The following is a 26,493-nucleotide window of genomic DNA, read 5'->3' on the forward strand; positions in this document are numbered from 1 at the left end:
ACGTTTCAAAGGAAGGATTTGAAGGCCATGTAATAAATGTGTGCATAGCACCTTAGCTCTCAGCTGGGATCAGTGGATTCCATCCTCTTGAAACACTTTTCTGCGCCCCCAGAAAATGTCAAGTTGTCATTGAAATTCATTCTATATGCCACACATGCTGATGAAGGGACAGTGTAGTGAAGCATTTCATACCCCTGTTTTATGTTGCGGTAGTGTCTGAGATGCTTGCAAGGAAAGGTTCCCAGGAGTGTCCTTCAAGTGAATGAAATCCCCTTTCAGCAGTTCTGAGCCACTGACTCCGTGTTTAGGAGGATACTCATCAAGCCCACATGCGCTATCTTTCTCTGGAGAAAAGAGCATTACTGTAAAAGTTGTTGAGTTTGCCTCTTCCTAAAACTTTCAGTAGTATCGTGTAGATCATATATTACTTTTATTGTTGACTTTATGCATCTTTAATTATGGTTTACCATACTTAAATTATTTTATCGAGTGGACTTAAATTAACCAAACTACGATCGGTCTGATTTTTTCAAAGCCGAAACTGATATTGATCTGATTCGATGAAACTATTTATCATCTGACATTTTTTAAATAAAGCACTTTTAATGATAATGATCCCTTAAATGTTGTTGTTAAAGAGATTTGACCAAGATATGTACTAATGACATAAAACACATAATACTGATAGATATATACGTGAAACAGTGCTGTACTTTTTGTGATTTACTTCACTTTGTTGAAAAAACATGTTTCGATAACAAATACAGAAACAAAACTATATTAAGAATAACTAAATAGCCTGACGCATAAAAGATAAAACAACTACATCTTTAATAGTAGAGTACAGTGCGACCTTGTATGAACTCTGTGGTGAGTCCACTATATATGATGCAGTATAACGCAAGATAAGATGTACTTTATTGATCCCAAATTGGGATTTTTTTTCCGCATGAGACCTAAAACTGAATATGAGTTAGCATTTTTGCACTTCCATGTTCTCTTGCTCCCTTGCTCCCTTGCTCGCGTATAATAAGGTCTGTGGTCAATATCAGGTTCATACCAACCCCCACTTTAATTTGTCTGAAGCTTCTATGTGTCTTAGAAATTGGTGTTACTAACCATTGGCTTAATAAGATTACTAAATGTCATGAGACCTTGATGTAGTTTGTTTATAGCATATACAGTATGCTTCAACTTTTATCAAAGTGGTGTTAATAAACATGTGGAGATTATCCAGCTGAACGAAATGGTGAAATCCTATTGCTTTTGTCAAGGGTGCCCTTTGGTCGACCTACAAGAATACATCATCACTGAAACACTTTATTGTGAGGACTATAGTATAACATTGTGGCTGAAGAAAGATGGTGAGGTCTTTGTTCAGAGTCAGCCATGTGGTGGACACAGAATGCTTAAGATGGTGAGTCTAAGGCAGCATGGACTTCGCACAGGTTTTAAGTTGCAGGCCTGTCATTTAGATAGATGGTCCTATTTAAACATTAGTCTAGTGCGTGAGACACAGGGAGTGGAGGCATTCAGCCTGGATGTAAGTCCATAGCAGTAGGCTGTCCTGGGACGGAGAGTTGCTGACAGAAAGGCAGCCACAGTGAGTCCATTTCAGTTAAGGCCTTCTCAGAGGTATTGCATAGCTGCATGCGCACCAGTCCCTTGCTGTTATAGCATAGCAGCACTCTGCTTTTGCCCAACTGAGCCAGTCATATCTTGAGCCTGTGATACGGCCTCTGTTGATACTTGTGCAGCTGCTGTCTAAATGCAACGTGACAGGGAGATCTGGAGACCTTGTGCTTGAGGACAACGTGAGAATATCTTTTCAAGAATGGAAGTTGCCTGTAATCTCTTGTTGATGACAATTAATGAATCATTTAGAACTTTGGACATTTTGTCATGACTATAGCATCTGAACAGTGACTTATTGCTTCACTCACTGAAGAGCCTCTATATACAGAGAAGAAGAAGTGGTGTAAAAATACCTCAACATTTAAATGTCAGTGTTATTATATTAGGTATAATATTCAAAGGGCAAATGTTTTCTTGGATGCATGTACGACATATTTATATTGCTCTTGATTCATTGATTCATATTCACTCCTTTCAGAATTGCATTATATTGTATTGCCGGTAAAGCTTTTGACTACAATTGCCATAGCGATATGATATGCAATATGACATGGAATTTTTGAAACATTGTCCAAGTTACCAATATAATATTAAAGTGAGTACCTGTAGGCTGTGGAATTATATTTCAAATATATTTAGCAATTTTGCCATCATTTTGATATATTTTGCAGCCCCAGAATGCACCTTTAGAAACATACACATACTAAAGTACAGTCTTTACATTTTGTCTTTCTACTTCCAAAGTCCCTAAAACCATTGTCCTTAGAAATGTCAATAAACACAATCAACCTTGTGTAATTGTGAAGCACCTGCAGGTAATAAGCATGATTGGCCATCAGTGTAGAAAGAATGGCAGTAGCTTATTAGTCGCCTTAATCGATTGTGGAGCTTCTGCAGGTGGAAGTGGTACTCTGTGGGGCAACGTATGGACAGCAAATAGTCAATATTATTCGGTCTTTACAGATGTTTTCTTATTTATGATGCTTAATTAACTCCTGTAGAATGTGTACTGAACAGGAAAAGCACTAAGGGATATAAAACAATGTTATTTATTTGCGATTTTTTTTGTTATATTCCCATACGCTTCACTTAGCCAGATTTCAATACGGGACAATGTTCTGTCCTGAGCTCAAATAGCCTATATAAGAATGTATAAGACTGAAACGATTTGTTTCTGACAATGATGGAACATAATCAGTTCAATTACAATATATCGGTTTCAACCATGCCTGGACACAAACACAACTTTGGCTTTTTGTCCAAAGTAAGCACCTGTGATTTACAACTGTCTCTGAACCGGACAGTTTTACACTCAAGCTGTAGTTTGAAATTCCACTCGTGCATTTCCCCAAATGTTTATGTATTGTAACCCTTTATGTAATGATCACACACTGAACCCTTTAACAAGGCTCCAGAGGCTCAGCCACTCATCTTTATGCAGCATCTGTGCACTCAAAATTAGCCATGGACGTTGGCTTCTGCCTCAGAGTGTTGCTGCTGACTCTCCCTGCAGTTAGCAATAACACAGGAAGAGCTCAGGAATAGTACCAGTGCAGCACCTGCTGTCTTGCAGATCCTCCTTTAGGGACATCTGTTTGCTTATTTTCTGGCCAGTTATACACATGGCAAACTGTGCCTATAGGAGAAGAAAGTGGAAGCCGCATTGCTAACTACTGATTTGGCTGCTCACTTTGCCATCAGCAGCCAAACTATTTGAAACTCTACAATTCAGCTATAATATCGTTTTACTACCAATACACCGTTTTGTTTTTAGTTTTTTTTTTTGTAGTGCATGTTATATATTGTAGTACAATGTTCACATTTTTACTTTATTTTTATATAAATATTTTTGTATGTTCATTTAATTTCCTGTGTTCATTTAGATATCTATATTTTAATTGTATACACTTTTTATGTTATTATAAATATGTATATATATATATATAATTTATAAAATAATTTATTTGTATTCTTAAATGGAGAAACTGTCACAAATCCCAATTTCTCCAGGGATAAATAAAGTATTCTATTTCTTCTGTGGTTTTATTAATATCGATGTAGGCCAATGCATTCCAACTGTGCTGTTCAACTGTTTTATTTTATACATTTTTAGACCACCCTTGGTGTCAGCAGAGAGTAATTAAGAATGTAATTGGAATAAGATTGGGGTCATAACATGTAAAGCAGACATCTTGGGAATTGTCAACTGGACAGCATGGCATGGCTCTGATCCAGCTGTGTCCACACTCTTTAAAACAGACAGTGAGGTCAAGCCAAAGGAGGAAGAGCAGAGATTCCTGCTTCTGTCGTGGTGGTAGTTGTCTGGTAATTGTATGCTCAAGTAAGGGTAACAATAGTCCTGCAATTTACTGAAAGCTTGTCTAATGACTGCATTTACAGTAGGGCTGGGCAATGTATATCTACTGTATATTACATGGAATCTGTAATACTGTATGTGGCTGGATATTCTCTTCAGTTTCAGTTATCATATTTTGTGGTATGGCGAAAGTGTTGTCTTTCTACTCATGTTCTACCTGTTCTATTACTGAGAGGTGTTTTGTGTCATTATGGTATTATTTAGTGGAGGCACCACATATCGTCACACTTTTGATTTCGAGATATTTGATTTTCTCCATATGGCTCAGCTCTAATACAAATACACAAAGTTACTTCATCTGAAAAAGAGCTTCAGGCACCTGGTTAAGTTTTCCCCCTGGGTGCCTCCCTTTAAAAGGTGTTTAAAGTACTATTAACCTGGCATCAGACCCACGGGGCAGACTGCAGGGACCATCAGTCTGAAGGGACTCCCAGCTGAGAGCACAGCATTTTTTAAATCTCTCATTAAGGTAGCTGCAAATACCTACTTTTTCTGCCATATTTGTCCTACCAGATGGATCGCAAAATAGTCTGTAATGTAGTGTCTTTAGCTGCTGTTTATCGATGATAAATATTTAAGATGCACTGATACTGATTTACTGATGCTGAATCAAAAAGTGGTTGTAAACTAACCACATAATTGTCAAAAAAATGAACGGGTGTTGAGTAATGAGCAGACAAAATGATAAAAGTTTTACTTGTTCATCATGCTGCATCAAATTGAAATTCTGCTGTTAGGGAGCTGCATATTTATCAGCATGCTGTTCGGAATAGCAAGCTTGATTTGCTAGCGTGTTGACTTGTAGTCCGGATTTTACTTTACAATTATACATTTTATGTCAATTATCGTATGTAGGATACATATTCAAAAACAAACTATGACTAATGGCAAGACTGGCAAGCATAAGTCTCAAAATCTGTAGTATTTAACTTAAAATCCGATAATCCTGCAGTTTTATTCATTTGATATCTCACTCCACTATGACACCCCCCTGCTGTGCTGTAGTCCACACACATCTCAGTGTGACTAATCTGCACAAATAGCAAACATCTGACTAATTGTTGCTTGGAACGATGATTGTTTTGCATATGTGCATATTGCGTGGTTTGGGGTGGAGTGGGGCTCGTTGGACGGACGGTTGAATCATTTGTTTTCTCGCTCATTGATGCTGATATGCTGTCATGTTTGTTCTGGCTGCATGTTGTAGAGCTCTACCCCTCAAATTGGCAGGCTCCTTCCCTTCGCTACATAGTCACGCACTGATGCGTGCATTCGCCTTCGCTTCGCATCCCTCCTCTCCTTTGTCTCCCACTCGTACGGTTTCCTCTCGTGCCGTTTCTGCTGTGCTAACCCTCGCCGCTCACCCCCACTGTTCTCCTCGCCACAGTCCTGTCACCCTTCCGCCTCCATCACTTCCACTTTTTCACCTTTCAATCTCATCCTTCTTAACTCCTCTCCACCCTCCCCAAACCTGCTGGCCTCCCCAGATCTTGTTTCTCCTAGATCCCATACACATCCCTCCTTTTCTCACTCTTCAAACCTGCTTTCTCACTCTGCACTCCTATGCCTCCTCCTCCTCCCACCACCTCTCTTTGCTCCACGACTGTCAGCCGGAAGTTATGTCGGACGCTCTGTGAAGTCAGTGTGGGGAGCTGTTAGAGGCTCAGAATGAATGATGATTGTTGGGCTTGTTTTGCAAGGCTGTTGTGTGTTGTGACCTGGTAAGGAGCAGATGCCTATTTTCTTTTGTGTATTTGTACAAAATGCTCATAAGGAAACATTTGCTGGTTGCTGTATTTGTGTGTGTGTCTGTGCATGTGTGTGATGCAGCGTTCCCAGGCAGGTAGAGAGACAACAGGTCCTGGCTGCAGTCCCAAAGCTTAACTATTGGAAGTTGAGGGAAGGCAGAACCACAGCAGCCCCTGCAGGAGGATAGAGGTAAATTTCACAGAACAGAATAGGTGGGAATGGGTATAAAACTAATCAAAGAATATGAATAAATGCACAATGGATGCTGCAACTAGAGAACATAAATATATGACCAGGTGCACACAGTCACACTAAAGAAAATCAGCACAAACACAGGACTGTTGACACCTCTCGCTTTCTTCTCGGCCGGGACACCACGCCACTGTCCAGGTTTTGTCACAGCAGAGGTGTGGGGCAATGTCTGCGACTTTTGCGGGGCTTAAGCCAGCGGGCACATAAGGCCGTACCATATGGCCTGACCAATAACCCCTGCTACCCTGTCTGCAGAGAACCATGAAGGATCACATTTTCTCACCTTCTGTCTGGTTCACTTTGTCTCATTTACATACTTCCTCCCTTATCTTTCAGAAACACATCTACATACTTTTTGTAGTTGTTGGCCCCGTTCTCCTTTCTTCCATTAACATTTTAGCTGACAGTCCTCTTGCCCCGACTTACAGTTAAGTGCAACAGCTGACGAAGCTTATGTTAGCAGACCGCGGGCATCACACGCTGCCAGTTATCAAGGAATTCAAGGATCAAAGCCGAGGCGCCCCGACAAAGGGCTTCAACAAGAACGCCTTTGTCTCTAATATGGTCATGAGCTTTGTAAAGAATTGCCACGAATAGAAACGCAAGTCAGTTTGAAAAGCTTGAAATCCATAACCTCAACTTGCGCTCTTCCTCACTGTCACGTCAAGAGAATTCCCCATTGAATAAATAAGAACTTGGCAGATAAGTGTAAAGTTTTTTTCAAGTAGGCCAGTTCAAGATCAGTTGAAAGACTCAAGATGAAGACAATGTTTTATGTATTGTCTTGTTTTCTGTTTGGCAATCTATTTCCACCCCATACCTGTCAAAATCACTCAGTTAATCTTAAATATAAGAGAGATGCTTTAAGACGCAGGATCCTCCTTCAAACCCTCTTAGGAATATTGGGTAAGAGCGTAATTTGCACCCGTCTTCCACGTACTCTTCAGGGATACAGAAGTTTCAAATCAGCCATCCTCTCATCACTCTCTCTTTCCTGCAAGGGGGGGAAACGCCAAATACTCGAGAAGATCAAGAGATGGGGGGTTGGGGGAAGATTTCACGCAAAAGAAGGCTCTCTTAAAAAGATACCCGTAGGGTTCTGCCGGGCAGCTTTCCCTTCCGTTGCATCATGCCTGGCATAAAGCGAGAGTCCCCAGGTTAAGAACAGCCTGAGCCAGATGGGAGAGTGTGTGAGCGAGGGGTGGGGGACGGTGGGGAAGGATAGAGGATGGCAAAAAAAAGTGCGGGCCCTGCAGTAAGCTATTCCAAGCGCCTTTGTGGGGTTGCCATTTTTTCATTCTCTCCCACTCTCCTTTGAGGGGATTTTCTATTCCTCCCTGTCTGTCCGTGTCCCCGTTTCTTCCCCTCATTCTTTTTTTATGTTATTTTGTGATGTTCTTTTCTTTCGCATGCCGTGGTTCCTTCAGGCACTGTGGTTCTTTGTTATCTTGCCAAGTTTGTTGAGCCAGGCCTCCATCTCTCTCTGGCCGTCTAACTTCTGTATTTTGCTCCACTTCCATTACCCCCTCTGTCTCACTCAGAATTTCCACTGACTTCTTCTCCCCCTTAAGCCCAATTTCACTCATTGTGTTTGACTCTCGTCTTCTCTACACCCTCTTCTCTCCCTGCGTCTCATACTCTTTGATCAAGAGCCATGGTTGCGGTTTCTCTTTCCCTTCCTCACTCCTCTTCCTCCTCTTTTTACTCTCTTTGTGTGCCATCTTTTACCCGCTCAGCTGGTTAAAGACAGTGTTCACACAGGATTCTTCTGATGCTCCTGAATCGATGGCGTGGTTATTTTAGCACCTCTCCCCACGGCCATCAGACCTTGTGTGTGTCTGTGTTCTCACTAAGACAGCTATTTGAAAGGCAGTTAATGTGTGAAAACGATGTGCGTTCACACTACTGTTTTCAAGTCTTTCAGCTCAGACACCTTAACCAAAGGAAAGTTGCTAAATCTCTTTTTCTTTGTTGGTGGGGAAACAACAGAAGTCTCAGCCAACCTCTGATAATGAGTGAGACAAAAGGATTCTACGATCAGTCCACCATGTTCTAATACAGCCTAACTTTAGTTAAGTTGTTTTCTTTTACATATCTTTCTGTTGTCAGACATAGAAAAACATCATTAGGGGGTTTATCCCTGTTAGGGGGTATCCAGTTTTCTCCAAAACCATGTAGCCAACTGTTTTTGGTTTATGCGCAAGCATTGGATTTTTACAGATAAATGTGTTATAGTGCCATTAAGTTGATTTTATACTAAATACTTGGTAACTGACTCGATCAAACACGTAACATGTGTTCTTTCAGAGTTTGTGTCCTTTGTGGAGTTTACCCGAGTCCAAAGCTGTAGAGTAGGTGGAATTGTGTTATGACATTAAACAATAAAGAAAAAATGAATTATGTAAGAATATCCTGTTCTTTACTTTCGCCGAGAAGGTTATGTTCTCAGTTTGGTATGTTGGTTTGTTTGTCAGGAAACAGGGAAGACTTCTGGCCTGATCTTCATGAAACTGGGAAGAATAGTGTAGCAGGGGCAAAGGAAGAACTCATTACATTTTGAAGCTGGTGCCAATCAATATTACCTCCTGCTTTGATATTATGACGCATTAAACAGATAAATATATGTTTTGTTGACCTTTTTGGATATATATTTGAGACTCCTCAGCTTTTTATAGAGAAGTTTCAACTGGTGAGGCAGACATTCATACAATAAACATTTCTGAGGACAGCGGGTTGGGCAAAGTTATAAAGAACTGGACTATTTCGAATGATCAACACAGAGGTGACTCTGAAACCTTTCCATAACAAAAATGCAGGTGTGTATTCAGACCTTATGTTTATAGGTCCTGCGTCTGTATTTCTACCCATGTGAACAGTTACAACTCGATGAAATGTCACTTAAATCTCTATTTGATAATCGGAATTGACATTGAGCACAAATACAAGTCCATGACAAGACTGTACTGCGCATAAGTTGGGCAACTGCTTCATAGCACCTGATGGTCACGGAAAGCTTATGCCATCTTTTTAACAAAGCTCCCTTTTTTTCTTCTGTCAACACTAAAACTCGAGGCAGGCATTTTCAAATCCATTTACTTTGGCAAATGTCTTCAAATGGCTCAGATTTCAGCTTACTGTGAGGCAGAATGGAATAAACGTAACTGTGTTTTCATGCTGGCTTAGTGCGAGTGTACAATCAGCCTGTGTCTAGCATTTTATTCATGGGAGTGTCATGTGTCTGTACACATGTAATGCTTTTCCTTAGTCATGTGCTTTTGTGTGAGCCATGGAGTGTTCTACGAGGTCACATACAGATGAGAACAGATTCCAGTTCAATCCATTAGAGATTTAGAGGGGAACAAAAGTGGAGACAATGAGCCCTGAGCTCCTTACCCTCAGTCCTGTTGGGACACCCAAAGAGCCCCTTGTCCTTGTGATGTCGCAAACAGCAGCAACATATTTTCACGTTTTGCTCATTTTTCAGCTCTTTTAAATTACATCAGGGTGTGGGCTGTGACTGCCGTGCGACAATTTCTCTGGACCGTCTGATAGCCATTTCTTCTTCCCAGGGAATAGAGGGGAATATCTTTCAATTGAATAATCACGTTTGTTATTCCTGCCGTGTAGCACGGGGGAATCAATATTAAATCAAATGAATATCTCTCCTCCACAGCCGGAAAAAATGAAAACTGCTGTGAGATCCGGCGCTCTCGTGACATCAGTCATGTGAGAAATCTAGAGTTGCTGAAGCCAACAAACCATGTGGGGAATGAAAGATGAAGGTCTCTTATAGCATAGCAGCTATTTAGCTCAGTGCCCTTGAGCAAGTCACTTTACAAACTGCTGCTCCAGAAGAGCAACGCTAGTAAGCAGAAGTAGATTTCAAAGGGGTTTTATGCAGCCTTCAAAAGAATGTGAAGCAATTATGTGATAAGAAAAACAGGCTGAAAAGGCAACAACAAAGTAACCATCATGCACAGGTATGATTTGTGAAGTATTTAAGATTCATATAGACAGTCTGTTTCATCTTGATAGCCAGGGTGTGGTTTGACGATTCAAGGATTCACAGATTCATAGGCTTGTACAATATGCCATATTTTTGTATACGGACCTGAAAATGAGCCTTATGTGTCTTACACTGCACTGTCATTTCTAATCTTGTATTAAATACATGTATTATTCTACATTGTTTTATTCTTATTTCATTCTCTCCCTTTTTAATGACCGGTTTTAAATGTTTATAGATATCATTTTATAATATTATTTCGCTGCACCATATCTTGATGCTCTTAACACTTTGTCTCGTGTTGAATGCTGCCTTGCCCTGCCTTTTAATCATGTACTCTACTTCATATGACATTACTATTTAGAACGTGTTTGATTTCATTTTGTTTAAATTATTTATTTCTATTGTTTTTTTTTGTTTCACTTTGGACAGGAACTCTATGTTGTGATATATGTTGATCATCTGAAGTTAAAAGGCAGTTGTTTATGTTGTTAAGAGTTTAAACAAAAATATTGTGCAAATCAAAAGCCACTTAAAAAAAATGTGTAGTTTAAGCTACATCTTGAGTTGTAAGCTATGTGTATTCTCATTTTTAATTCTTAGATTGTCGACGTTTTTACATTTGGCTTTTACAGTATATAGGGGGAACAAAAGTTGGTTAGCATAAGGTGAACATAATTATAAGACCAGTTTAACATTTATGTTCTAAAGTGGCAGCAATAAAATGAGGTTGACTCTTTCCAAGGCCTCACAAAGAGCATATGTTCAAGCACTTTAAATAACTAGAATGTACGGCGCCCAGGGAGCAGTGTAGGGAATGGTGACTTGCTCATTGACACCTCTGTAGCACTTGGTTTTTTCGGGTACTTGTACTGGTGACCTCCCGGATCCCAAGCCAAGTCCCTATGGACTTCGCCGCCACCGCCATAAGTGCTTACCCTTTCCGAAACAATGGCATCTATCGTGATATTTAAATATTGAACACTTTTTTATAGAATTGTTTTTTCCTATTGCCCTAATATGTCCTCCTCGGCTTGTTATCCTTCACCCTCTCACCTTTTTTCTCTCCTCTCCTCTCCACAGTGCAACAATGATTATGCCCCAGTGTGCGGCTCCAACAATCAGAACTACCCGAACGAGTGTTTCCTGCGCAGGGATGCCTGCAAGCAGCAGTCTGAAGTACTCATCATGTCAGAGGGTGCCTGTCCTGCTGGTATGTATATTTACATTATGGCGCCTACACAGATTTATAAGCAAACACACAAACACACACACACACACAAACACACACTAAGAGGAGAGGAGCACTGACACTAACATCCCCTGCAGTGAACACAACATATACATGCGGATGGTGTAAAACGAGGGTGCTTGAAATATAATGCTATCCGAACATTGTATATACAGTAGTTACATTTCATGCTAAAAATATTATAATCGTCAATACAGGCAAATGCTTCCAGTTGATATGGTTCAGTAGTAATTATAGAGTGATGCATTACATCAAAGGACAAAAAAAAAAAAATGATGAAAAAATTGCTTGAGGTGACGGACTGATGTAATGTTCTCTGGTTTAATGTAACAAGCACCACTACACTGACAGTGACATGCGTTCTCATTGAGCGGGAATATTTCATCATAGCCACATAATGTCCCCAACAGAAACCTGCATTGCTGTTAAACAAGTTCATTATACACTTTATTTTAATCAGCAGTGTTAAACACAAAGTAGAAGAACGCCTGACGACGATGACCTTTCTTTGTCTAATGTATAAATAAGTGTCAAAATATACAAAAGAAATACTTGGCAAATTGTCATAGGGAGTTACTGTAACACTGTTGCCAAGAGGCATGTTCAGTAATGCGGAAAACTGAATGGCTGAATCACACATCGTCTTGATGGCCACTACATTCTTTTTCTTGGATATGTGGACATTTCTTTTGCTTTTGTGTTCTTCACGAGACCCTGTTTAACAAATTATTGAGCATGCATCCTGGGCAATCAGATCAGAGGTGGAAAGCAAAACGCAACGTGATTCAATCGTGGAAACTTCTCGCCAAGGTGGTCTAAGAAGCATTTGGCCAGACATCTTTTGTTGTGTAATTGTCAGAAAGTACATCATCGAAGCTTTAATAACAGTTGTGAGGGTTTGTTTAAGATGTTTATGTTGTGTGTGGCATAAATATTGAAATGATCAGCTAACTGACTTGCATGTCCTGTCTTGTAATACCACGTTTTTTCTCTCTAGGCGATAGTGAGTCAGTGTAGTATCAAGTCTGCCGTCAGTTCAATAAAGGGGAAATAAGAGACATTTTTAATAGAACATTTGATCGTGAAGATACTACATCAATAAAATATAGATATAGTGCCAAGCTGTAGATATAACGCATTGTTCAAAACAGCAACAGATCTGGTCTTGGAAATGGAAATATTGTACATCTTTATTTGCCTATAGAGATAGGTAGTGAAATCTTATCACAATTGGTCCCTGGAGATTTTTTTATTTATTCCAGGTGCTAACTGACGTACAAAGAGCTTGTCATTGGATCATAAAACATGTATGTTGATGTTCAGGTTCCAGTGAATACAGGATGGAGAAAGCTCTGGCATTCCATAACTGTGATGCACATATCCAGCTTTCTGTTTGTGGTAGAAGTAGCTTTCAACTGTTGAGTCTTTAATTAAATCTGTAAACACTTTGGTGCAATTTCTGAGCACAAGCAGGATAACACTTTGCCTGTGACAAAGAAAAACTCCACCGAGGCAATCCCTCTCACATCAATTAACCTTTTCTTGATTTTCTACTAACAACTTTTTTTCTAAGAACAAAGTTTCCTTTTTTTACACTTTCCAATGATAGCGTCGCCTATTGCTTTCATCTTTCTTTTGGCTGGAAAGAAAAAAGCACTCTGTGTAATTATCTAACTTAATTGGGATTACTGTTTGCTGACATAGTTTGCTGGAGTTTAAGCAGCTGAGTGGGCGTCTTCAGTCGCAAAAGGTCAAGCACTTCATTAGCCGCACTACAGAGACAGGTAGTGCTGCTCGGAGAACGTGGTGCCATCAAGTTAATGTTAATCATAAAAAAGTTGGGGATCAGTTGTGAATTAAATCAATTAATTAAAATCCTCATAAAATTACTGCGTAGTCATCCAGATGACTTAGCATAAGGCGGTACTGTTTTAATTAAGACATTTTGTATACGCAGCCATGAATTGTACCTGAAGCATTTTTTTTTAATCTAATGACATAATACATGTTTAAAAGCCGTCCTTTTCAATCACAAGCAGGCGCTTTGTATCCCATTAGAACATGTGTTATTAGGTTTGGCGTATGCAATGTGTTAATTCCAATAAGGAAAAACTGAAATGGATGTACTAAGGAAAAAGCATTACATTACCCTCACCAAGGAATTCTTTCTGAACCTACCAATTACTGAGTCATGTTCGGAGTAATTCGATTAGTTGTGAATGAGTGAATCTACTGGCAGGGCGATGTTTGCTGTTTCTGACACATATGTGAATCACTGCTGGTTTGATTTGAGCAGTCGCTGAGTCAGTTACCCTCGGTTACAGGCGGCAGGCAGAAGCCGATTAAAAAGCCCTTGAATGGGCGCAGCACTGCAGCAACAGTAGTGCTGTTTGTGTTGAGTGCCGGGTGGCAGTACTGTGCACAGGCACATTAAAAGTCCAGCCTTTATGTAGCCTGTGTGTATCTGTGTGTGTGTGTGTGTGTGTGTGTGTGTGTGTGTGTGTGTGTGTGTGTGTGTGTGTGTGTGTGTGTGTGTGTGTGTGTGTGTGTGTGTGTGTGTGTGTGTGTGTGTGTGTGTGTGTGAGGGGTCATTTTCAAAACATGTGATATGGATTTGTGTTTCTTTTCAAAGCATAGAGACGCCTTTCTCTCAGCAGCAAGCAGTGCTTTTGAGAAGTTAATGCCGGGTTCAAACAAGGATGTGTTTGTGGCGCAGTGTTCACACAAACAGACCTTAACAGTGGTTCTACAGTATATTCTTTATTCAGGGTCACATGTGACCGTTATTCTAGGAACTATCGAGAACAAGGCCACACTTAACAATGTTATTTCAGAGGTTTTTTCTAATTCAACGAAAAAGCACTTCTGTTTGAATTTGGCATACAACATTTGTTTTTGGTGATTTTTTTTATTTTTTATAAAGTAATTAGTAATTGCGGTCGAGTTACATGTGGATGGGCAACAGTGTAAAATTGGGTATGACACAGCGAACATCTTTTTCAACTTAATTATATATAACCTTGAGAAAAACAAATGATCAAATACTGAAAACATTTTTACAGAAATGAATGTTAAATGTAGTCTGTAGAAAAAAAGAACGATGAAAGACTATGTTTACTAATAATAAACAGTCTGTTGCTTTTGGAATAAAACAACAACTTTGGGATACAGTTTGGAAGGCATAAACCTTACGTTTTATTTGGAATTTTAGTCAAATTTTTCACACAAGTTAGCCTTTTGCATTTTTATGAGACGAATCAGGCTTTCAACTACTTCCAATGTAAGAACATCCAAACGATAAGAAGTTCAGAGTAACTTCTCCAGAAATCTGAAATCCTCTCAGAAATATTTTATTTGTTCTGGGACGGGAAGATTACTATTTAAAGGAAATATCTTGATGTAGTAAAAACATGCCACAAATTCCAGGTAGATGGGTGGGCCAAATAAAAGCATGTCTTGTACCCATGAGAACACTGCTCATGTTCGGTAAAAAACCAAAGGTCAACACGACTTACTGTATCAGATTAATGATTTTAATGTTTGATCCTTGAGGGTAATAGAGCATAATGGTTTCATACTTAGGGCTTCACAGTGCGTTTAAAGGTTAAGCTAATGGTTTATGGCCCAGCGTCCATATTTGACAAGTTCAAAATGACAACAAATTGGTCTCCTGGTCAGACTTCATATTTCGCAAAGACTACAGCTTTGTCCAAGTGCCAACATACACACTTGGCGGCAGTATCTCAGCCTGTCAACACCTGCCAGAGGTGCCAGTTCCTATACCGATGTGCCCTTGAGCATGGCACCAATATCCCACAATGCTCCCGGGGATCTGAATAATAGCTGCACACTGCTACAGTCTTTTTTTTTTCTGTGCAGTGTACAATATTAAAAATCCAAATGGTATGCAGTCGTTTCAAACTGCTTTTGCACTTAAGTGACCGGTAATAATACTAACAGTAAATGATAAAGTACGTGTTCTGACGCATGTCAATCAAACTGCCACTTTGGAATGTCACTGCAAATTAAACTGAACAAATTGACTTCGCTCTGGTGACTGTGAAGGACAGACTGTATGATTCAACAACTCATCAAACTATTCAGGGAGTCCTTGTGAGGACAGCTTCTGCATTCATTATGGGTCTCCACTTACTTATTGAGGTTCCTTTCCTTCTGTCATCATTAGTTGACTTCTATAATGTGAGCAGCGTTCTGTTTGCAGTGGCCACTAAAAGGTCCAAGGCAGATGGAAACAGTTATAGGAGGTGGACGGGTTTTAGTAGAGAATACAGCAATCATTCAAATAATACTTAGAAAAAGACAATTGAAAAATGTGAAAATAAAACAAATAACATGTAAACTTGTCTCATTGAAATACAGTTCATTTAAGTATTAAGGCTATCATGACAAAGTGATTTTCAAAGTTCAAAATCCACCAAAGTCATACACTAATAAATGGCTGTCAGTGAAAAATAAGTGCCATCTTTATATAGATTTTGTATTTTAAGAATAAATTAACATTTTCAAACACATTCCTCATGCAGTCAATTTAAAGCAATGGAAACGTTGATATCATGAGGATGACAAATGCTTGCTTTTCATTTTAAAATGCAAGGTTTCTGTGTGGGAGCTTTATTATGTAAGCAAGTGTAGCACACAAACCTTTCATGTGGAAAAGTAGGGCAGGCAGCTTGTTCTGCAGTGTTTCCTCCCTCCTCTCCTTTCCACTTAGCCATTTAGCTGATACTCTCAGATCAGCGAACTTAAAATGTGTGCAGCAGTGCAGTAAAAATGTTTGGATATAAAGAATACCAGCGATGCCAATGCTTGTTGTAAGAACCCTAACCCTAAAAATGCCTTTACCCAAGCTGTACATGTGCTGCTACAAAGCCTCCTTTCTCTTTGTTGTTCCTTCTCTCTCGATCTCTCCCTGTCCTCCTTTCCATTTCCATCTCCCAGAATCCCATTAGCCCCGACAGTACAGAGTATAATGGATATATGTCAGCTTGCCAGTGCAAATACTTGTTTTCATGCTGGGGGGAGGAGGAACATCATGAAACAGATATCTCTGTTGGAAGCATTTGTCATAGAAGTGGATCAGTTTTAAAGAGAAACATTGCTGTGATTATTTTATCTTCTACATTTTGTCCAGCATATGGAGAACATATAGATGGACATGGAATGGTAGATTTTAATTTTTTCCTTGAACATAAGGATTACACATGGGAGTTTTAGGTTTAAATCTTTACCAAGTGTTTTTGCTTAACAAACATTACATATGACCACCTCCAGCAGACGCTAAGCAACATTAGAATTAAGTTGACGATGTTTCTAGTCACCTGAAAAATGTAAGTCCAATATTGAATCTACTTTTTAGCTCGGTTTTTGCTCTTCAACCAGGAAATTTGTGTCCCTTAAGCGAGTAAATGTTCCTCTAAGTACAACCATTTTAGTTGCTAACTGTTGCTGAAAACAGCTGATTCACATACTTCATGTTAAATCAGCTTACAGTATATATTGTATATTGTCTCCCTAGTCTCTTGTGGTTAACAGTTTTAGGAAACTGCTCATTTTGAGTATTGACCACATAGTAACACCATAGCATAGCTACTAATCAACCACTGAAGCATTTACTTTTTTTTCACAAAAACAGCTGATGTATAAACTACATACTAAATGAGCTTAAACTGTATTGTTGTAACTCATTTATCTCATGTGATTTTACATTTTAGGATTTTTTGACACATGCACATTTACCAAAAACCAGTATATATTCATTGTAACCTTTTATTATAGTCTTCGTTAAGCAGCATACATGCCTGGATAGTGGTTGTGAGAACACATAATCCAACGCAGACGTAGGATCCATGTTTTGCAATCCTGAAATAAAGTTAAGTAAAACAGCTCTGACTAAAAATAACTACTAGTAATAAATATAACAAAAGGATAAAATGATCTTTCACGATGCCCCTTACTGGCACCATTGATCGTGCATAGAACATAATTATTGTACAAATTCGATACTTATCTCACATCTGGCAATGCTGGTGAACACAGCCTTTTCACAGCCGCTATTGTCTGCAACGAGCAGTGAGCTGGTATAAAAATAGCTTTAGGAGATTTCAGTGTGAATCACATGGTATTCACATTCCATTTCTGAATTAACCTTTGAAAAACCTTGTACCCATCTCCTCACATTACCAGGCCTCTGTTGTGTTACTGTACTGTACATGACAGACCCGCAGGATCCTCCTCTGCGTGTACCGAACCAGACAGCCACCTGACAGCACAGTTTCATCCGCTCTCATTAACCCTCTTGGATGCTGCCGAGGCCAAGAGGCCAGACGTTAGAGTCTGCTGTCATTCCAAACAGTAAACAGGAGGCCTGCTGAGGTGCCAGTTTCATGCTAAGTGATGACACTGAGGCACAGACAAACATGATACCATAGCCTTCTGTTTGTTTGTCCCTGAGGAAAAGCATATTGTAACGGCTGCTGTGGGTAGATTTTTTTCTTCAGCCCATAGCATCAGTGCAATTTTTTTTTTATTTACAACAAATTATGCGTCCTATATTCCAGTATTCTAGTCCTTGTTCCCTTACTATCACCAACCGATAAGGAAGATCTGATTCAGCGGCTGTTGACAGGAAGTGCTTTTAGTGGTGCAAAGCCAATGAATGCTGATTAACACAGGATGGTTCCACATTTCTATCACAACAAGTGCTAGCCCAGTGGAGTGAAGCTAATGTGAAGCATTAGCTTATCGAAGTGCAACAAACCAACGTTTTTCCCAAAGGAGAAAGTTTAGCTAAGGCAAGCGCTTACATAGCACTTTGTACTTCAGTTCACAAATGTGAACAGTATAACTTCCTTGAAGTCATTAAAGGGGGAGTCTGGAGAATACTTAATTGACACATTGTTAAAATGTTGATGACATGTTTAATCACCATTTTGTCACGCAGCATCCCGGAGCCCCGACAGATGACAGGAGCCATATGTCTGTGATGATTTAAGAAGTAGACCAGGAGCCAAATGGGAATCAGTGTCGGTATAATCCACATACAGTACAGGAGAAGTCATCAATACACCATTAAGTCTCTGTCTACAAAAAAATCAGTCTAGTCAGTGCTAATTGGTTGCAAATCTGGATTTTAAGTACTTTAAGTAATGATAATGTATTACCTTATTGATCTGTCAGGAGATTTTCCTTTTGCTTGCTGTCATATAGGGAGGTCAGAGGTCTAGAGGGAGCTACAGAGAAACATCCCACAGGAAATGTAAGGTCTTTCTGAAGGATAATTTGCATTGGGACAAGAATGTCACCTGAGTAAAATGTCACTGCTTGATGATTCTGATAAATCATGCTTTACATCCAAATACCAATCTGGGCTTTCTGCAATATCTTAAATGCCAACTATGGGCAGTCAGAAAAAAGGAAATTCCAATATTAATTACAGGTCTGTGATGCCAATTAATCCCTACACCTCCACATTAATACATTCTCCCTTGTTACATAAATGTAATGCTAGCATTGGACGTACAACACGACACGCTGATTCACTAAAGTGTGCTCATAAATCCTTGAGATACTGGGCTTGTAAAGGCGTTAAACCTGAAAAGTGTTCTCCAATGGCAATCAGGGAGGAATCGTCCTCAGTTCTGGCAAATTACAAATTAGAAAGCCGTTATTGTCATTCTACAGATTACAACAAAATTAAGAGAGCTGCTGCAATCAGTGTTAGAGGACAGACTCCAAACAGGAGAAACGGATCATCTTCAGTAAACTAACATCCATAGGCGACAATCACAGGTTCTAAAAGAGTAATAAACTAAATACATATAATGTTGTTCTGCAATTAAAGTGTCATACAGTGAAGTTTGGATGGTCCGGTACTTCTGAGATTCTGATTTTGGATCAGTGTTCTTCCAGGATCCCTGGGTGCATCGTTCTTCTGAGCTTGAAATGTTTCTATCCAGTTCTGATTGGTACGGTGGCCTGCAGGTGCAAACGCGCTTCAACGGCCCTTAACATTTCCATTAAGAGAGACGTGATGCAGCTTCAAGAAACGATGCCAATATAAAACAAAAATGTAACAAAAAACCTGCAAATGAAGGAACATCTTCATCAGCTTGACAACACATTGTAGGCACAACAAGAAAACATTTATCAACTTGCAAAAAACATGCCCATGGTTTACTAAAAGCACTGCACAACGAAAAACTGCAAATAAAAACAAATGTTTGAAGAAGCTCAAAACGCAACGGAAACAGGGACACTAAAAAGTCATGCACACAACTGGGACCTTGTTGACGTTTTATGAAGTTGGCCAACTGTCACTGTTTTCCAGTGACAGTGTCCCCGTTTCGTTTGTATTTTGAGCTTCTTGCGTTTTTTTATTTGCATTTTATTTATGCAGCGCTTTTAGTAAATGAGGCGCATGTTTCCTCAAGTTAGTGAATATTTTCTTGATTCAGGGCATTGGTTGTCAAGTTGGTTTGCACCAGTTGCCCACTGTAGATCCGACAGAAGGAAAATTCAAATGCTACATATCGGCAGACACCTACTTTAGCATTTTCTTGTGCAAAACAAACAAAGAATAAGATATGTACATACCAGAGCTCAACATGGGAATACCTGCCTCTGGTTGCTGTTGGAAAATAATGTGCACAAGGGCTGTGTTTGCCAATGGACGAGTATTCCCTATATGCATTTACCCATTCAAGGGATTTTAAGTTCTTTATACAAAGATTGAAGTGGCGCTTCTTGTTTATCACAAAACACACCATTTACAAGGGTTCACAGTGAAGATAATATGATCATCATTTTTTCTCCATGGACTCACAAGTAGTCTCTGCAGCCACATCTTCATAACTTTGAAATGTTATTTACAGTAGTGGGTGGAAAGTGTTTTCATGCAAGCTCTTACAGTAAGGGGTGTGTCTGCAATATATTTTGATGTAAGCAGCACAGTAAGGTTAATAGCTGTTCCCCTCCTTCTATGCACTTCTAATCAATCGCTCTAAATCTGAAGAAAATCACCCTCCATCATTCTGTCTGCCAAGGGAACTATTTTTTCTCTTGGCACTCCTACTCCGCTCTCTCCCTCGCTCTTCAGTGCATCTCTCACAGTACAATTGTTCGGTATCTCCTCTTTGTGACCCTCCATTTGGCAGACAAGCGGGCAGAAAAGTACCGTGTTCCTATCTCCCTTGCCATTTCCTTCTATTTTCTAATGCCAGTCTTTCTTTCCCAAAACCTGTGCCCTTGTGCAGATACTAAAGGTTTATATTGATCTCTCGTGAACCCCCTCTGACTTCAGCCTGATCCTTCGAGCTAAGCCTTTTCATGAAACACTGCACATTTAGTGTCCCACATGTACCAAGGTCAATGAAATTCTGCTGATTTAAAAGGAGGTAAGAAAGTGGACGGCCGTTTCTGCAGAAGGTGGGCAGGGAGATTTTTATTCCTACATTCAGGGTGAACGGCTGTGTTTTCTTCAGATGTACAAAAAATGGGTTAAGTTTATATTTAACTTCAGTTTGCTCATTTTTTTGTGTACCCTTGTCAATCCCACAACCATCTTGTAAATTGTACATTGTTTAGCTGGCTGTCTTCTTCCTCTCTGCCTTTTTTGGAACTTCGCTACATGTATCCATTCATTGACGTCGCCAATTGTCGATCAGTAAAATGATCCGGTGGCAGAGTGTATTCTCTACGGTTATAAAAAACAAAACAGGGACCTACTCTGTAAAACTCCCGAGCTTTAAAGGCCACAGGGTACCTTTTTTTTATAAGTCTTTATTCAATGGCTTTGCACTTTTGTTCACTGTGTTCTACATGAAATAACCTTCACTCTTGTAGAACCTTGAGTGGCCCCGCAGGGCACTATAACAAAAACAGTGTGTTTTCTTTTATGGAAGATCAATCCCCTACTCTTATATTCATTATGTTCCACAAAAATAGCGTCCACTTTATTTCACTGAACAAGCGTAGAATTGCATCGAGCACCCCGCTTTTAAATAGATTTTGCCTCATTCAACTCATGCAGAGTTTAGTCTGATTGAACTTTAACTTGCTTGAAACTTTTCGGAGGGATTCTGAATGGAGACAGCTTTCAGGAAGGGACTACTTTCCCTTTGTTCAGGAAGTGTGAGCTATGATGGCCCAGATTATCATAACTACATGCTTTAAGAAAAGAGCTGCTGAGAAGTTTCATTTTAGTTTATTTGAATTTGTTTTTACATTGTCATCAACTTTTCCTGGCATACATTAAGAAATATATTGTACACAATACTAATACTAACTATATAACAATCTCAACATTACCTTATGTGCATAAAATGACATGACATACAAACAATGAAAACAAATGATGAAAATCTTAAAAATTATAACACATTTCAATGTTTTAGAAAACGCACTGGAATAAAGAATGATATATATATATATATATATATATATATATATACTGTATATATATTTATTTCTGCCTGTATTTGCTGTAGGTTGAATTTCGACATCTTTGATTGGTATGTGATGTTCAGGGTCTTCCTGTCGGATAGGGAAGGAGTGGTGTCATTCAGGGCGGGGAAACATATTGATATCATGACTTGAAACTAAATAGTGTTGTAGATTTCTGATGCTGTAATATCGTAGGTGCTGCATTACAGTAAAGTGATTTCATTTTCAGATTTTTATAGTGTTTCTATTTGCCTTGCTGCTTAATCATTAAATCAACATTACTAATGATTATTTATTGAAAATATTGTGTTATTTTTGGATTTTACCATTATTTGTCTAAGAAGTATCCATGATCAACCCTTCAATATCGTCACGTTATAGATATATATATATTTTTTTAGGCATTTGGACAAAAATATTTTGCTCTTTGATTTTCTTCATATCATGGAGCGTAGCACCAGGGTTCTCTGCCACAGTGTTTATGATACTATTACATTTAATAGCAAAATAGCACATGTAAATTGAATATTATACAATGATAAAAAATCTGTCAAACAAAAACAAGAAGATATTTTCTGCAAAAATATTTATTTAAAAAATGTCCCATAAAAATGTAATTCTTGAGGCACCGTACTGATGTTTACATCCCATACCCCACTGGTAAAGTCGGTTAATTTGAATAGTTACTTTCCCATGTCACAACTGTCCATATGCTGTACTGACCTCACAGAATCATCACGCTAGAGACATGGTTTCATCCCATCACAAATGTATTTCATCGACCATAAGCTCACGTCATTAAAGTATCAGTAGCGCTCGCTGGTCGGCCTCCGTGTGCTTGAGTGTGTGCACCTCTTCTTATAAAGCCCCCACACATGAGTATCCAGATGGAGCTGAGCTATTATCCCCCTACAGTCCTCAGAGGCTAAGTCCCTGGCCCTGGGCATTTTAGCACATCGCTTTATGCCGCGGCTCAAGTTACACGGTGCCTGTTCTTCCAAGTGCTCATCAGTATCCCTTTCACAGCCATATTGTTATACAGTTCAGTGAGCCCAGTGTGTTTGAGGCAGTGCTAGAGCCGTGGAGAAGGAGGTGCTGGAAACAATTGGAAACACAGTTATTTCCCACAGTCCTACCACAGAAAGGTCCACAGTTGGAGGTGTTATCATCAATGTGCTGCTGTAGAAAAGAGAAGATGCCTGATGCTAGAAGCCCCAGGGCACCCCGCACTCTCCTCTTTTTGAAATCTGACTCCCAGCTTCGCTTTCCACTCTGTCTTTGGAGAAATCTCGCCTCTCCCAAATGCATCCACCAGCGCACAAAGTGTTTTGCTCTTCACTCACGGGCAGATCTTCACTTTGGCCCAGACACACACTTGCATATGCAGACACACACGCTTATTCAGCTAATGTCTGGCTGCATGAGGCTCTGGTTAATAACTGTTTGTTCTCCTCCACAGATGCCGGCTCAGGATCAGGAGATGACGGTAAGATTACTCACCTCCCTCTCTCTGTTCTCTCCCACTCCACATGTGCTGCTTTTTAATGTACCACTGTGTGCTCAAGACCTTCCTGCACTGACACTTTGTTTGAAACTGAACATCATAAGAACAGAACTGAAAGCTCAGACCAGCATAAAGAACAATCAGTATATTTTATGGCCTTAAGCAGTTGTAGGGAACTGCCTGCAATTTGATCTTTCAGACGTTATTTTGAATCAACATTGCGCAGGTTGTTTGATCCCTAAATGTAAGTATAGTTAAAGATAGAAATTAGGATACATCAGTATGTGGGTATTATACTATGTGTTAAATAAGATTCCAGTAGTGGTGGTGTTGGATTGTTAGACTCCTGTGATTCAGTCCAGTTCAAGAGATATGTAAAGTCTAAAAGTCCAAATTGATTAAAACTCAAAGGTAGAAGAAAGTGTTTCCATACCAAATATGTAGCTCCATTTTAGTTGGCATTAAGCAGTTCAGAAAACACATTTTCCCTGTACTCAAAGTTTGTTCTCTAGCTGGCTGCACACTGTGGGAGGCACGCTCCTGTATTACCAGGGAGATGTAACAGCACCATAAATAACATTTATACCACCATAATAACAAAGAAAATCTATCCCTCCCCATTTTTCAAGGTGAAGACATCATAAAATAAGAGGACAGACATTGAAAGCCTCAGTAAAAAAAACATAAAAGAAGCCTTCAATATAAACAAAAGTTCAGTTCGAAAACAATAAAGTATCGATTCTCAAAAATCAAACATTGATATCGAGTATAAAACAATAAATTAGAAAAAAACCTTTTTGTATTAATTTTCATAGCTAACGCTGTTGGGTTGGTAGAAATCATTTAGTGACATTTATACACCGTACAAGCACACTTAAAGCTGTAGTAGTGATGCATTCACTGAAAATTGTCAGCAAACTCAGCAGTTCTCCTCAGTTCGGTTTTAGCATCTTTGAGCTCTTTGTTTTGGCATAAAGTCTTGCAGTATCATTATTTTGCTTCAGTGTTACTACATAAGAGCTTCTTAATTAATCCAGATCTGATCAAAATCGCAATATGGACTAGTATAATATTCAAATCACTAAAAGTGTTAAATACCATGTTGAATGAAGTATTGTGCTGCTCCAGAGATATCCCTGGCTACAAATTGTATATTCCACAGACTCAACAAAAAATATTTGTTTGGAGCCTTTAGCAGTCAGATATACCCCTCATATGAACACATCACCAAATAGAAATGCTAATGTGGCTCTGTTTCTTCTACAACAATGAGATGTTGCTATCAAGTTTGCCAAAGAAGCCTAATAATGTGATATGTTAATGTGGTGTTTACAGCGAGATACCACCCCCCCGTTTACTTTTAGATAAGATAACATAGGAAAATATTAACCTTTATAGATCCCAGCAGCACAGGGATAGCAACAATACAGAAAAAACACTAAAAGACAGAGATAATAGGGTTTTTGGTGTTTTTTTTTCTCAAAAAGACTATACAAGAGCATATGGAGATGCGAAGTGAAGTGGCAGCGGTGTGATTAATAGCAGCAGATTCAGCATGTCTATGTTATTTCAGTCTTTATGAATATTACTTCAGCTTTCTAATTTGACGCCAGACGGGCCAACTGCCAAGCTACAAAAGAGCCTCCTCCGCCTGCCAACACTCTGTGTTTGGCTATATCTACATCAATACACATTTCATTGCTTTTATTATTATTTTTCATTTCGTTTTTTAATTTATTTGCATGGTTATTCAGCAGAAAGCAGGGAATGTTTATAAAGAGTAAAAAAACATATCAAAGTGGCCTTGATTGCATCATAAAAGAGGGTTTTGTTAAATGGTCTTTGCTAGTGCATTGAATGATAATGCAACTGTGTCAGAAAATTATAATAATAATAAAAAGGCTTTTAATGGATTTTCTGTGTAGTTTCAAGTCTCAGTAAGATCATATTCCTGGAATTTGCGGCCTGGGAGGCAGGGAATAATGCTTCGGAAAATGGTCAGAACTGTTTGTGTTCACTAAGAAATATTGGCACAGTCCGTTGGGAATGTAATCTCAAACAGATTTATTTTGACCAATGTTGTTTTTTAAGTTAGGAGGCTCCGAACATAAATCCACTTATTACAGCACATGTGACCGCCTCTGTAAGTGTCCCACTGAAAATACTCCATTTCAAAAAGGCCTGCCAAGACCACGCTTACAACAAATGTCCCGGAAAATTGTTCTCCTCAACTTTCTCATTTATGATCGTGTTCCTTCTCTCGCTGCTGAATGAAAGCAACAGTGGCTGTTTTTGTTTAACAAGGGCACAATAACAGATGTCTGATCTGAAATAGGATTGCTAGAAAGAGTTCATTGTAATAAGATTGGGAAGAGCTTAGGGCCATCCTATGAATAACTTTTTGCGTGAGTAACTAATCATGTAAAAAAAGAAAACTCCAGTTGATTAATAATCTGCCATTCAAGAAAGACTCTAATTTGTTGCCTAATTGACAAACAAGACGTCGGCCCGGACTGTATGCGGCTGGGAGTCTGGCTCATCTGTCAGTGCACGTTTGTCCGCATGCATATATTTACTCCGGTCCGTGTCTATCTGTCCCCCCTGTGTGTTTACCCATGCAAGGCTCTTCATTAACTCTCATGCACGGAACCTCACCAAGCATATATGAGAGAGAGATTGGAAAAGAGATTAGTTCCCCAAAAAAAAAAGACAGCAGACAGACGGATGAACGAGCGGAAATGAAAGTGGTGCTAGGTCAACCAGAGAGAGAGAGGGATGGGTGAAGAGGGGGGTGGATAAAGAAATACCCTGAGGAGAGTCGCACAAATAGGTAACAGAACTGAGGGAAACAGAAGGCGAGTGGAGCAGAGGAGGGCAAACAGTGATAAGAAACATGCAGAAGAAGAAACAAATGATACATTTTTACATGTCTCCAATACACACTATCTGCTCTACATTGAACTCTATAAGGACGCTTTTGATGCAGCAGGGTAGGAATTTGCATGCTGTATTCACACGAGTTGTAAAACACGTCTCCTTCTTGTTTTTATTCCATCAAGCAATGCCATTTAAGTCTAGCTGTGTTGCATATTGGATAAGGATCACCGTTCCCGGGAGTGTTTTTCAGCGTTTTTATTGCGAAGCACCGTCATAACTTCCCTTGCAATTGTAGATAAACAAAGCATTCACAGCGCCCTTGTTTAAATACTCTGTGGCTTCACAGCAAAAAGTCGAGAATAACACTAGGAGAAAGAAAG

At 39.3% G+C, this 26,493-nt stretch overlaps 1 protein-coding gene across 1 annotated transcript in view; it reads left to right on the forward strand.

Annotated features, from left to right (window-relative positions):
- The window catches only part of tmeff2a (transmembrane protein with EGF-like and two follistatin-like domains 2a), a 105,550-nt gene that overhangs the window by 30,279 nt on the left and 48,778 nt on the right, over nt 1-26,493 (forward strand). Inside the window, exons 3-4 of the mRNA XM_063888159.1 lie at nt 11,103-11,232; nt 23,192-23,218. Coding sequence (XP_063744229.1) covers nt 11,103-11,232; nt 23,192-23,218 — 157 coding nt within the window. The remainder of the gene's footprint in view (nt 1-11,102; nt 11,233-23,191; nt 23,219-26,493) is intronic.

The sequence above is a fragment of the Eleginops maclovinus genome, chromosome 7, assembly GCF_036324505.1.
Source record: "Eleginops maclovinus isolate JMC-PN-2008 ecotype Puerto Natales chromosome 7, JC_Emac_rtc_rv5, whole genome shotgun sequence".
Lineage (NCBI taxonomy): Eukaryota > Metazoa > Chordata > Actinopteri > Perciformes > Eleginopidae > Eleginops > Eleginops maclovinus.